The 12,483-nt window shown below is 40.8% G+C and overlaps 1 protein-coding gene and 1 long non-coding RNA gene across 5 annotated transcripts in view; one reads left to right on the top strand and one right to left on the bottom strand.

Moving 5' to 3' along the window:
* Positions 1-5,781, top strand: part of ZNF143 (zinc finger protein 143) — a 38,406-nt gene extending 32,625 nt beyond the window's left edge. For all 4 annotated transcript variants that reach the window (XM_015630261.2, XM_019006915.2, XM_015630260.2 and 1 more), the window contains 3 exons: positions 805-966; positions 1,731-1,877; positions 3,822-5,781. In XM_015630261.2, coding sequence (XP_015485747.1) covers positions 805-966; positions 1,731-1,877; positions 3,822-3,905 — 393 coding nt within the window. In that variant the 3' untranslated portion in view covers positions 3,906-5,781. The remainder of the gene's footprint in view (positions 1-804; positions 967-1,730; positions 1,878-3,821) is intronic.
* Positions 5,782-6,234: 453 nt separating this feature from the next.
* LOC107205640 lies at positions 6,235-9,856 on the bottom strand. Its single transcript, XR_004497848.1, has 3 exons — positions 9,420-9,856; positions 8,682-8,768; positions 6,235-6,319 (listed from the first exon to the last, which is right to left on the bottom strand). It is a non-coding gene; the product is annotated as an uncharacterized LOC107205640 (long non-coding RNA).
* Between the last annotated feature and the right edge of the window lie 2,627 nt (positions 9,857-12,483).

The raw sequence follows: 12,483 nt of genomic DNA, 5'->3' as shown, positions 1-12,483 counted from the left end.
TACTTTTAAGGATTTCATATGAAATTTCCTTGGAAGGGGATTTCAACACAACTCTTGATTCATTGTGGCAGTATATTGAAGGCTTTTGGGGAAAAGTTTGTGTATCAGCTCACAGGGCAGCTGAAATACCAGTAACATATGAAAGATATATTCTGAATTCAGACTGAAATAAAATATCCCAGGGGCCTGTTATATTGCCAGCTGTGGACATTGCAGCAATACTAAGTAACTGGCATTTTTACCCTCTAAAATGAAGGCCTGCAGAAGCTTTGACATAGAATTCTTACATTTAAATTATCTTTCAGCTTGACTTCAGTTCTGGGATTTATTACCTTGTAAATCAGACATCAAATTACATATCTGATGCCCTAATGCATTTACACTGGAGACATCAGTAATTTATATCATTAATCTGTTACAGATTGTTTATTTGTGGTTTAAGTTCTAAGCCCTCGTAGGCCTCTTTAGTATTTCCATCAAGATCAAAGTATGTCAGGTGGTGCAACCTTGAATCCCATTGACCTCTGTGTAAGACACGTGCATAGATAGTCTATTGTTAGAGTATCATAATCTATAATCTGCTGTTATTTGGGATACTCTCAGATTCTCATGGAGTTGTAGGCTCTGGGATTAAGTATGAGCCTCTTTCTGCTAGGGAGAGCCATATTCTTTTCTGTAAACAGGTAAGTGTACCTGAAAGGTCATGAACTGTTAGATCCCAGCCAGTGAGGCAGATGGAAGGAGGGCTCTGATCTGAGCAGCAGTCAAGCCCTTCCCTGCCTCAGGAGCTCCTGTGTGTTGCAGGTGAACATCTCCCAGGCAGACATGCAGGCCATCGGCAACACCATCACGATGGTGACACAAGATGGCACCACCATCACAGTCCCTGCCCACGACGCCGTCATCTCCTCCGCGGGAACGCATTCGGTGGCCATGGTCACTGCAGAGGGCACCGAGGGACAGCAGGTGAGACACTGCCCTGCACACCGGGCTCTCAGATGGCCCCTGAGCCATCACACTTCTGTCATTGTAGATTTATCTCAGCAAAGCAGTTTCCAGCTGCCAACACATTCCCCTCACAAGTGCCTGATATGTTCTGCTCCAGTGCTGTACATCAGCAGATGGTAGTGGAATGCTTTAAAAACAACCAGGCCCCAAGAAAAAAATCTGATGTACCAGTCCAATGATTCATTTAGATGTCTGTAAAATAACACCTGGAAATGCCAAGCATTTTCCCCAAAGTCACATAGTAAATGAGTGGCAGAACTAAGAATAGAATCCAGTATGAACTGTAATTTCATTGGTTAATATTATGGGACTGTAATTTATTTGGCAGATGGGAAACATTTGTGTAAGTATATATCTGTGGGTTGGTTTTTAATGTACAGATAAAACAGCTTTTTAGTACAAATATGATGTTATCTCTAAGTTAAAATATATTCTACTTTTCTAAAATTGCACCATATGAAAATGAAGATAGTTATTAATCTCTGTGTAGATAATCACAGGTCTGCAGCAATTATTGAATTGCTACAGCCCTGAGGACGTTTATATTTTAAGACCTAGTAGATAATTTAGAGAATACAATGATGGCAACTTTTCTTTTGCACAATACAATTACACTCATGAGCAATCCCAGCTTTGAATGTAACTGTGAAGGCAGTGGTGGTACAAGGTGAGGAGCAGGAACAGCTCTGCCAGGCAGGTGATTCTGTCCCTTTGTCCTGAAGGTTGCAATCGTGGCCCAAGACCTAGCAGCGTTTCACAGTGCCTCCTCAGAAATGGGACACCAGCAGCACGGACACCATCTAGTGACTACAGAAACCAGACCTGTTACATTGTTGGCTACATCCAATGGGACACAAATTGCAGTGCAGGTAAGGTGGCAACAAATGGGTTTTTTTGGAGTGTTTCTTACTTCTAGAGCTAGAAGCTACCTAGTCAGGTAACAATGATTTGAATAAGCTTGGTTTCCCTGAAAAAAATATAGCTTACAACCATATGATCTCATATTTAAAATAATATATAGGGTTAGGAAGAGGAATAAACAGCATCTGATTTTCCAAATATACTTGTAGAATTCCCAATAAAAGGGGAAGGCTGGGGAAAGGCCAAAAGTCAGGTCAGCTGAGTTGTTCATGGAGTCAGAGGTTTTCGGTGAAAAAGTGCTTTTGTTCACCCCTCAGCTTTACATATAATGCTGACATACATAAAGCCAAACTCTCAAGGGTAAATTGCTATGAACTTACAAAATTAGTAGATTTATTATTTGAACCTTGAAATGCTAATAGTAAAATAGTTCAAATGGTTATATAGAAAGATTAATAATCAGAAATCTCTGGAAACAGTGACCTTCTGTTGTGTGCCAAACCTGCACAGTAGAAGCAGTCTCTGTAAATAGTTCCTCACATTGTTCAAACACTGTCAGGAAAAGGTAATTTCTAGATATGAAAGAGCTCTTAAGAGCTCAGATTGAAAAGAATAGTATTAATATCCTCCAGCAGAAATGAGAGATTGTTATTTTACCCTTTGTTAAATGGAAAGTAGCAAGTCAGTTGCTGTTGAAAGCTGAGAAGCTCTGAATTCTGAACTCCTCTCTTTTGAGCTAAGTTGGCACTAATCAAAAATGCCTGTAAGAGAAACCGTGTCAGAAGGCAATTGTTTGCATGAGAGCAAGCAAAAAGTAACTTGCACCCTGAGCAGTGAGACCTTTGAATGAAAGGAAAACAGGCACTCTGCACAAGCCCCTCTTCTGTTACCAGTAATGGAGCGTCAACTTAAGTCTCTACGTTAGTTAAACTTAAAATACACAAATCGAAGAGAGATAATTCTAAATTGAAATTAGTATTGATTGTTCCTGAGGGTTTGATTGGCTTTTCTTTTGTACTTTGATACTAATAAATTAATCTATTTGGTTTCTAAGTACTGGTAAAGCCAGTAGCCTAATAGTCCTTATTGACCCTAACGAGGTGAAAAGAGAGGTCTTGATTTGAGTGGATCCAGAATGTGATATGCAGAGGCTGTAAAAATAAGTGATACTTAGAATTGTCCCATTAGGTCAAACAATTTGGTTTTACCTTTCACATTCTCATATGTGTTTCTCCTGAGCCAATAGGTAATGGCCAGCTTTATGGGGTTTTTTGTGAGGTTGAGGTTGTCTTCAGTGTTCCCCTGGCCATATTATAAAAACTCCATAGATTCCTTCCCAAAATTGTGTCCAGTTGTCTTTATTCAGGGTTGGTTATCTTGCTTCTGGTAGTACTAGTTAATTTCCTCTCTAAACTAACTGTAGAATCAAACAGTGTCATCACAATAGCTTTTTCATACAGTTGGGATTCTGCAATAAATGTCCACTTTTTCTATAAATTATTGTCATGTGGTGTTCCAAAGAGCTGACTGTTAGAGAGTTAAGAAAAATGAAGATGTTTGTTTGCTTTACCAATGATAAAATGTAATGCAACAGCCACTATGACTTCTGCAAGCCTTGCAAGTCTGAGCTTTGTAATATGTGCCAAGTAAAATATCACCTACTTTGTGGGTCATGAAGTGTGTTTACCATGCAGCAGTTCTTTGAAGCACATGTATTTTGTAGTTACACAGAAACTCAGTGTAATCTCCTATCAGCAGCTATCTTAATTGTCATGCTGATTAGATAGCTGCTGGTGTATATTAGCCAGGAGAGGTGTGACAATACTGATGACACTTATGTGGGCTGAAGTATTGTTTGGTATCTAGATCTTTGCCTTCAAATAATTTTTGATGCGTTTATTATCCAAGTGTAACATTTTGGATTTCTTTCTGTTTAATTGCGTTTGTTTCAGCTTGGAGAACAGCAGTCTCTGGAAGAAGCCATTAGAATAGCCTCCAGAATACAACAGGGGGAAACACCAGGGATTGATGATTAACTTCCAAAACTGCTACCAGAACAATAGAGTGAAAGGTATTTTATTTTCAACCAACAAAGGTCCATGCCAGCAACAGCCCATAAAAACTTTGAAGTCCCCCACTCAGTGATACTGTGTACACATTTTATGCAAGAGTGAAGAACATTTTCTAAGTTTTGTGTACATAACCCTTGGAACAGACTGACATCATCTACTTCCAACCGTTGCATTCAGGAATATGGAATTAGGATTATATAGTGAACTTCCTTGTTATCCTTTCATCAGATTTCAGACTGGTCTACAAGCAAGTAAAAACAGAAGTATTGGAATTAATTTTTAATGTCATGTACAAATAATGAAGGCATTACTGAAGATTTCAGCTGTTTAAATAACCATTTCAGGAACATTACAAGTAATAAAGGCAACAAAGCCTTTTTAAATTGCATTCCATTAATGGAAAAGTCTTGGATTTTGAGCCTACTACTGTAAATCTTCGTATTTTGATTTGTTTCATACAGATTTGAATACTCTTTAGATTATCTACCCCATCTCATTCATTGTAAATACAGACTGTTAATGCTGGAAGTGCTAATTATATTATCTTTAAATTGGATTATGTACAAAGAACTGGTTGTTCAATATTAAAGAAAGTAAATCTAATGATTTTGTTTCTTTACATATTTTACTTAAGATGTTACTCTCAAATTATTATGCAATAAAATATAGCAAGATTGTATTGTTTAGATAGGATGATATTGTTGTGTGATGTATTGTTTTACTTCTTACTGAGACTGAAGTTCAAATTATTTATTTACGGCCTTGTATAAATTTTTCCAAAGTTTATTTATCATAAACTTAATTTTTTGACATTAATTTTGATCGTAATCCACTATAGTGTATTAAGTAAATACTGGTAATAGTTATTTCAGACATTCTAAAACACTACAAGAGTGATTTTCACTAAAAGGTGAAGTTACCCATTTTCAAGAGAACTGTTTTCAAATGGTGCATTTGCAGCAAAAGTACAAGTACTAATAGTCTATTTTCAACAGTTCTGAGTGCCTGCTGCTACCATTCAGTACCTAGGATGTGCTGATAATCAGTGCTTTTGAAAATCAGGACACAAGTTACTAGAAAAAAGGGATTGATGATGATGTAAGTACAATGCTCCTCTCCAACTATCATTCTGTAAAGGAAAAAAATCCACTGTAGATATGTCTAATACATACAGCAAAATGTAACTTTCCATTTTTTTTATATGAAGAAGTGTTTTTACTCTTGTCTTGTTAGCAGGCTGGTTAAGCAAGTTAAATTTTTTGGCTTCCTGTAAGATTCAGTGCTTATTTTAGATTAGTGTCAAGAGCACTTCTGAAACTGAAGCCTCACCTTTTGCCTTCTCAAGGGAAGGACTGAACATCCTCTGGACAAAATCTTTATTAAGGAATCTGAAGTACTGTGAGGTGCACATCCTATATGAAAAAATAAAGTCCATAACTAAGTACCTGGAGATATTTGACCTCAGAAAGGCCAAGTTTGAATAGAATGAGCCAATTTATTGTGAATTACAGTCTGGGTTGCAGCCTTTTATGTTTTCTACACAGAAAGCCAGCTGTAAAGTGCAGTGAGAGAATACAGTACTGTGGGATAGACGGGGACAAAGCAAAGGCTATTCTCTGCCTAAATTACAAGGGAAAACTTGGAAACATTTAGGTTGTTGGTAACTTTTGTATAGGATTGAGGTTGCTTGCTCACTTAGGTGCCGGTTTTCCTGAAATGTTGTAAATCTTGATATCCCATGGAGATAAATGTACTATGCAAGGAGGATTAATTGCCTGTCAACTAGATCAGTTTCTTAGTACTTATCACCTTTTAGATATTAAAGTTGTATCATTTGACATGAATGTTCAAAGGTTTTTTTTTTCCCTTAAATTACATTGCTAATAGTTTCTAGAAACGGTGGCTGGAACGGTGGCTTTGACTTAACAAAGAAACAACTTCAGTTCTTACTTCTCATTTCCCAGGACGTTTCCTGACCACTGTACAAATGTAAGTATTCTTTATCTTTCATACAAGTTGGTTTGCTGCAAAGTGTTCATTCACAACCAGCTCAGTCAGGAAAACTGTATTTTACAAACTATTTCTGTGACTGTTACCTTACCAGTTACTCTTGCAAAACTCCCAAGTCAAAGGTCATGCTTCCATGTTTTGCTAGCTACCTCTACAAAGGAAAACTTACTGAACAAATAAGGTAGAGTGATTTAGACTGCTTAAGAAAAGCTGAGGTGATTGTGTGCTTTAGCTGCTAGGCCTGCCTTCATAACAGACTCATCTTCTGCATGGAGAGACCTTGGTGATTTTTCCTTCCCACTTCCATTCAGCCAGGACTGGAAGGAGCTGTTTTGGTAGTTTATGCTGCACGTTGGCCTTGGAAGATCCTGTAGTGGAGTTTTGACAGGACGAGACTGGGTTAGATAGATAGAAAAACTGGCAAAAAGGATTTCAAGAGGAGGAAGAAAAGAATATGACAGGACTCAGTGTTTGGCAGTAGAAATCTTTATACTTTACCCACAGTGTATCACTGCCTCTTACAGACTGACCCCCACATTTCCAGTCACAATTTTTCTCTTGTATTTCAATACCCAGCCTATACCAGTTCTCTCCATAAAGTAGTAAGCCCAGAGTCTTTCCAGACCTCACAGTCAACTTTTCCCATTTAAGTATTTCTCCAGTTTTTCCCTATGGTGGGTTTTGCTTCACTGTAGTTCAGTGCCTCTTCTGATAGTAACAGCTCCAGGCTGATGACCTATTGTGCCAGACACGCTCTGCATAACATTTCACCCTAAAGGGCTAATGGTTTTCATAGGAGTAAATCCTGCTGTAAACAGCCCATCCGTGCTGCTGTGATTAACCCCGGCTCAGCTGACCGATACCGCAGATCCTGGGTGCCAGACAGGCACGTGGTGTCTGCTCAGCACAAGGGGCTCACAGACCTGTAAACAGCGGCTCTAGTTCCTGACCCTCCTCACCCCTCAAATACTGCCGGCATTTGTCTCACTGGCTGCTCTGCTTTCTGTGAGGATTGTGCTGCAGCAGAGAAATCCCTCTGCAGCGCTGGGCTGTTCCCAGTGCCCTCAGGGAGCCTTCCCCAGGGACAGGAAGCCATTTCATCGGAATTTAGCCACCAAGGAAAGATGGTGTGGAGTTAGGATATGGTAGAAAATGTTTCTGAATGTGGCAACTCCAGCTCTACAGCTGTTGAGTTTTGTCAGACTCTACACCTCAAGGTGACCAAGATGCAGAAGTGCCCCATAACAAACCTATTCTGTTCTCTCTGAGTTTGTCATTAAATGAAAACAAATGTTTTGTCTAACTTTCAAACAGCACAGGTGAAATTTCATTAATGTTTGGGTGGCAAGCAGACTGATTTTCTTAAGCAGTAAGGTCTTGAGAGACTGGAAATGACGTGAAACTTGTGTCCTGTTCAGCTATTAACAGAGTTGGTCAAAGCTTTAGAAAATGTATTTTACCCAGCATGCGTCCTTTTTGTCTTGAAAAAATGGAAATTGCCTTGTCTTTGCAGATGCATAAAATCAAACTCTAGCCCCTTGTTTATAAGAAGGCAGTCCTTTTTTATTTGGAAAGTATATATTTGAACACCATTTTCCAAAATGTCTATACTTTTGAAGTATAGACACCTATGACAACAAAATAAAAATCAAGAGCCATTTTCAGTGTTTTTGTTGGAGGTAGTAAACTGCACTCAAACTGAGGCAGAGAAGGAAGCATTTTTCCTTGTTGTGTTATGTGTATTGTAAAATATCCCATCAGTTTGGCATTCCTTTGATTCTGTTTCTCATTCTGCTGGTGAAGTTCACTTGGCCAGAGGAAAATCTAACAATCTCATTAGGCCATCACCATTAGCACTAAGTGGTTGACACCTTACCCTATCAGGAGCAGGGTGATACCAGACTTTCTATCTGAGGGTTATATTCAAAGCAGACTTTAATTATCCCAATAAACATACCAGCTTATATCAATTATCCTAATAAACATAGAAGCCTATATCAACACGTGAGCACTTGGTCCTACACAATCTGGGTACTTATCTCTGCTGGAAATGTGACCCCCTTAAATCCAATCCATGTCAGCTTCTGAGACAATAAGATATTTTCTTTGGGTTATTACTGTTCTGTTTAATTATTTGCAGCATTTTGCTCAAAAGAATGACAAACCACTTACACCTTCAGGACACAAGTAAGTGTGTGGAACTTTTCTTATAAGGAAAAAGTATCTTACGTAGTTGTCAAAATGCCTGGTGTTTTACCCTTTCTTTTGTTTAAATCCATCATCAGCCTTTAGGTTGACTTGCTGCTGCTTTTTACTTATTTTTCAAGAGACTTTTAGACTCTCCATTGTGTTACTGCTTGTTTCTGTAGAATTTGCTGAGAGGTTCCTGAACAGGCATCTTAGTGAGGCCAGACGAGGGAAAGAGACTGACTTCCCAACATCTGGCAGGTCTGCTGGCATAACAGAAACTACCCACATGGATGTAAAAAGCTCCTGGAGATACAGCAATGGTTCAAAATTATCTTTCCAGTGGGGCTTTCTCCCTGGTGTAGGGCTAATTCAGATTTGAATATCGTTGTAATGACTGAAAAATCAGAAAGTGCAGGACTGGTTTGTGGGACAGATGGGATTAGCTGCTTTTTGTTTTTAAACAGATACATTCAAGACAGTAAGAGATTTATTAGAATTATTTTTATCTGCACACCTAAAAATGTTTGTAAAATGTCTTACCTTAAATGATGCACATAAGTGATGATTAAAAGAATAGTAGTAGATTCAAAAAAGGCACAGTACCTCTTTTATGGTTCTGCATGTTCCCTGAAGGAGAAAAAGGAAACAGGTTAGTGACAGAGGTAAATTAGTAGTGTAGTGACTGTTTAGTTTCTCTGCATTGGACATTGTGAGGTTTTTAACTGCTGATACAAAATCTTTCTATTTTGATTATTTTAACTTGGCCTCAACAGAGGAATGGGACATTCTAATTGTACCTGTAGGGAGTCACTAAAAACTGTCCTGAGTGTGTGTTCTCATAGTCATAGAGAATTACTGAATTGTATGTGCTTGGCACAACCTGTACTTTTTAAATGCACTTTATACATTTTAATTTCTGAGTACCTTCAGATCTTCCCTGAAATTCCTAGATTTTGGATCCAGAAGCTGTTCTTTATTTTGCGGAAATCGTAGTGCTGCCAAATAACCCTTTCTATACCTTGTTCTCTTGCTGTTATTATTTAGAGTTCCTGGGTGAATAAATTCCTGAGAAATGTCCTCTCTGCCTGCAGACTGTAGCCTAAAAAGATAACAAGGGCTGTCAGCATCAGCTATTGGCGTGTCTTTGGCTATACAAAGTCCATTTTTTATGGGAAACTCATTTAACTCTGGACCTTGTAATTGAAGAGAAAGAGGTTGCCAGCTAACAGCAGCTGTTAGCAGCACAACACCAGATAAAATAATCTTTAAACTGCTCACCTTTAGGCTGTCAGTGGCCCAGACACAACATCTCCCAGTTGGCACACTCCCACTGGGACCTGTTGTCCCTGTATATGCCAAGTTTTGTGTGAAGACTGGAATGCCATCGCTGGCACTGGTGATAAGCACACTGCTCCCTGGGTACCTGCTGAAAACCAAGATAAAAGTAGGAAAACAGCAAAGATCTCTCTGCTCTCAGCTCTCCACCAACAGCCTTGGCACAGGTGGCTGTAGTGTTTCTGTTTTTCACAAAAGCAACTTGACCTCCTTCCTCTTCTGCTTTTTCACTCCATTTACGCCTCTCATGATAAGGTGAACTCTCGTAATAAGGTGAATTATGCTGGCTGATATAGAATGGGTTTCAGCCAGATTTTGGCAGAACTCTCCCAGTTTGATGGAAGTGGTTTTGGAGGATTCCAGATGAATGTGCAAGTGCAGGAATCCTGACAAGATGGCAGTGCCACTTCTCTGGCAGTTCTGACAGCCAGACAAATTGGCTATTGTTCTATTTCTTCCCCATTCATCATTATTTGACTTCCCCTGCTACCCACAAAAGTTGGAAACAATGGTTTCCTTGAGCTTGAAAACTCTTAGTTAAAAGCAGCTGGTTGCCTGTGAGTGTGTACTGCTCCAGATAAGTATTTCCCTTAGCAAAATCTTCAGTGAACCTTAAAAACAAGTGTTACAGAAAGGGAAAGAAGCCAATTTTGCCAATATATATCCTGAAAACCGTTAAACCGCTCAAATTTGTAGGAGTATCAGTCAGGCACTGCCTAGACAGCAGTTTGTGTGCTGTTACATCTACTGGAAGAATAGGGCTTGAGTCTGCAAGATCTGTAGTGGTTCAAAGGTGCAATTTAATCAGCTTCAGAGAATTGGGGATGGTTTGGCTCTGAGAGTGGCACAGTGGAAGCATGCAGAGCTCCTCCTCACTCAGCTTCTTCCTCTGGGGGTGATGTCCATTGCTCAAGTGCTCTCTGGGAGGGCTCTGTGGGGCTCTTTAGCCAGGCTGCTCCTAGGGCTCCTCATGCTAATTACAGGTGTCACAGGGGACAGGGGAGCAGAGTTCCACACTCAGTCTGGGCAAAAGTCATCTCTTCAACACAACAGCTCATGGTCCTGTGTCCTAGGACATCCTGTCAGACTACAGCAGAAGAACAACGGGTGTAAGTTCAGAGCAGCATGTAGGTAGAGCCTGTGAACGCCTACATAGCAGCTGTGCATTTTTTTAGCTACACATTTATTCAGTACTTCCCTTTCTTAATTGCTTTCAGATTGGAAATAAACTTTTAAAATCATTGTGTTACAGTTGTTTCCTTACTTCTCTATTCCTTTTTTCCATGCCTCTCCTATCTGTCTTCTCTTCAGAAATACTTCTCTCTCCAAGCTCTGAATTGTTCCACTTGATTTTGTCCCACTAAACTGTTCCATTGGTTAGTAATTCATCGGTTAAATTCAATTACAACAGGGCTTCTGAACTTGAGTTTGTCACTTGCTGTCACCAAATACCTGTGTCTGTAGACTCCAGAGAGCATGAGTTATTAGATTGAGTTTGGGAAGGAAACTGCAAGCTGTGACATTACAGGAGGAGGGATTTATTGAAACCTTTCTGTGTCTTTAAACTTTTTCAAAGAAAAGGAAACTTTATATGTGACTGAAGCAGGCCACTGATAGTGGCTGGGAAGTTTTGAGTCACTTTATAAGAACTGCTTTGCACCTTCCTCTGTGGGCTCTGAATGGAGAAAGAGGTGGTAGAGATTCTATTTTAAATAGCTTTCTCTTACATCATCTGTTCTAAAACTTGATTGCTTCCTTTAGTACTTGCTGTACAGGGCATCTCATTTTTAAAAATGAATATTTTTAATGGGATGTTATTGTGGTTCTAAATTATTGCACAGCAAATGCGTTTATACTTGGCTTGATGTTGTTCTGTCCCATTTTCATAGGTTATGTTGGCTACTTTCAGTTTTCTGAAACCTGTTTTCAGTTTTCTCCAAAATGCAAATCTCAAAGCTTGTGTTCCTGTGGCTCATCACTGCTTGTCCTAAAACCAGGACAGCTGCAAAGAAATGTGTGTTTTCAGAGAGAAGAGGTTAAGAAAGGAATTACCAGAAGTGGAATAGGGGACACAGACATCCGGCTGGGTCCGAGGGCAGCACATGAGGATTTGTCTGTGTGGAGAGGGGCTGTGCTGCAGCGTGCGAGCATCCCAGCGCGCTCAGCTCTGAGAGGTGAATGCTGGCACCGCCTGCACGTCCAGGGAATGCTCCGTGTGCTCGGAGAGCCTGGGCCAGCAGAGGAGCCCAACAGGCACACACAGCCGCCTTGCTTTGGGCTCTTCGGGGCTCCCGTGCCTGGAAAAAAACCCTATTTCATCATGTGCTTTATTAGCCCAGGGGTTCGTTTTAAGGCGATTTGCTTCAGAAGAGAGGGGCAGGTTTATTTTTTGGGTGTAACCAGACAGAAAGCGAAGCCGAGAGGCAAAGTGGTGGCACCTGTCGGGAGACACGGCTGATACCCAGCACCCACCGTGCCCGGCCTTTGCTGTGCTGGGACCGAGTGCGTTTGGAAGCGCCTGACACGAGTGAAGAGCTCGGGCTAAGCTGCGGCTCCTGCGCGCCACTGCCCTTTAAACCACGTGCATCAACTTAGGGCGAATAATCTGTCTGGTAGTGCTTAAAGAAAGGAAATCCGAGTCTTTAACTGCACAGAAGGTGGTGCTATTATTATTATTAATAATAATAATAATAATAATTATTACTGTGCATTATTATGATGGACATTTTTGCGGGCTCAGTTCTAGCGACTGAACGGGGGCAAGAGCACGCTGCAGGGGAGCGAGCGGCAGCCGCGCGGGGCGGCGCGGTGTCCGCACAGAGTCCCGGAGCTCCCCGGGCGGTGTTGCCGGAGCTGCCGGGGCTGGGCAGGGCGCTGTCCCCGCGGTCTTCCCAGCGCTTCCCGAACCTGACTCCAGCCGCTCCCCGCTGCCCGGGCGGGGCCGCCCCGGGGCTAAAATGGCGGCGGGCGCGCGCCTCACGGCCGGACACGTCCGCGCGGCCGCCTC

Source organism: Parus major, chromosome 5 (assembly GCF_001522545.3).
Source record: "Parus major isolate Abel chromosome 5, Parus_major1.1, whole genome shotgun sequence".
Taxonomy (NCBI): Eukaryota; Metazoa; Chordata; class Aves; order Passeriformes; family Paridae; genus Parus; species Parus major.
The sequence above is the reverse complement of the archived record's forward strand: the minus strand, read 5'-3'. Positions and strand labels throughout refer to the sequence as shown.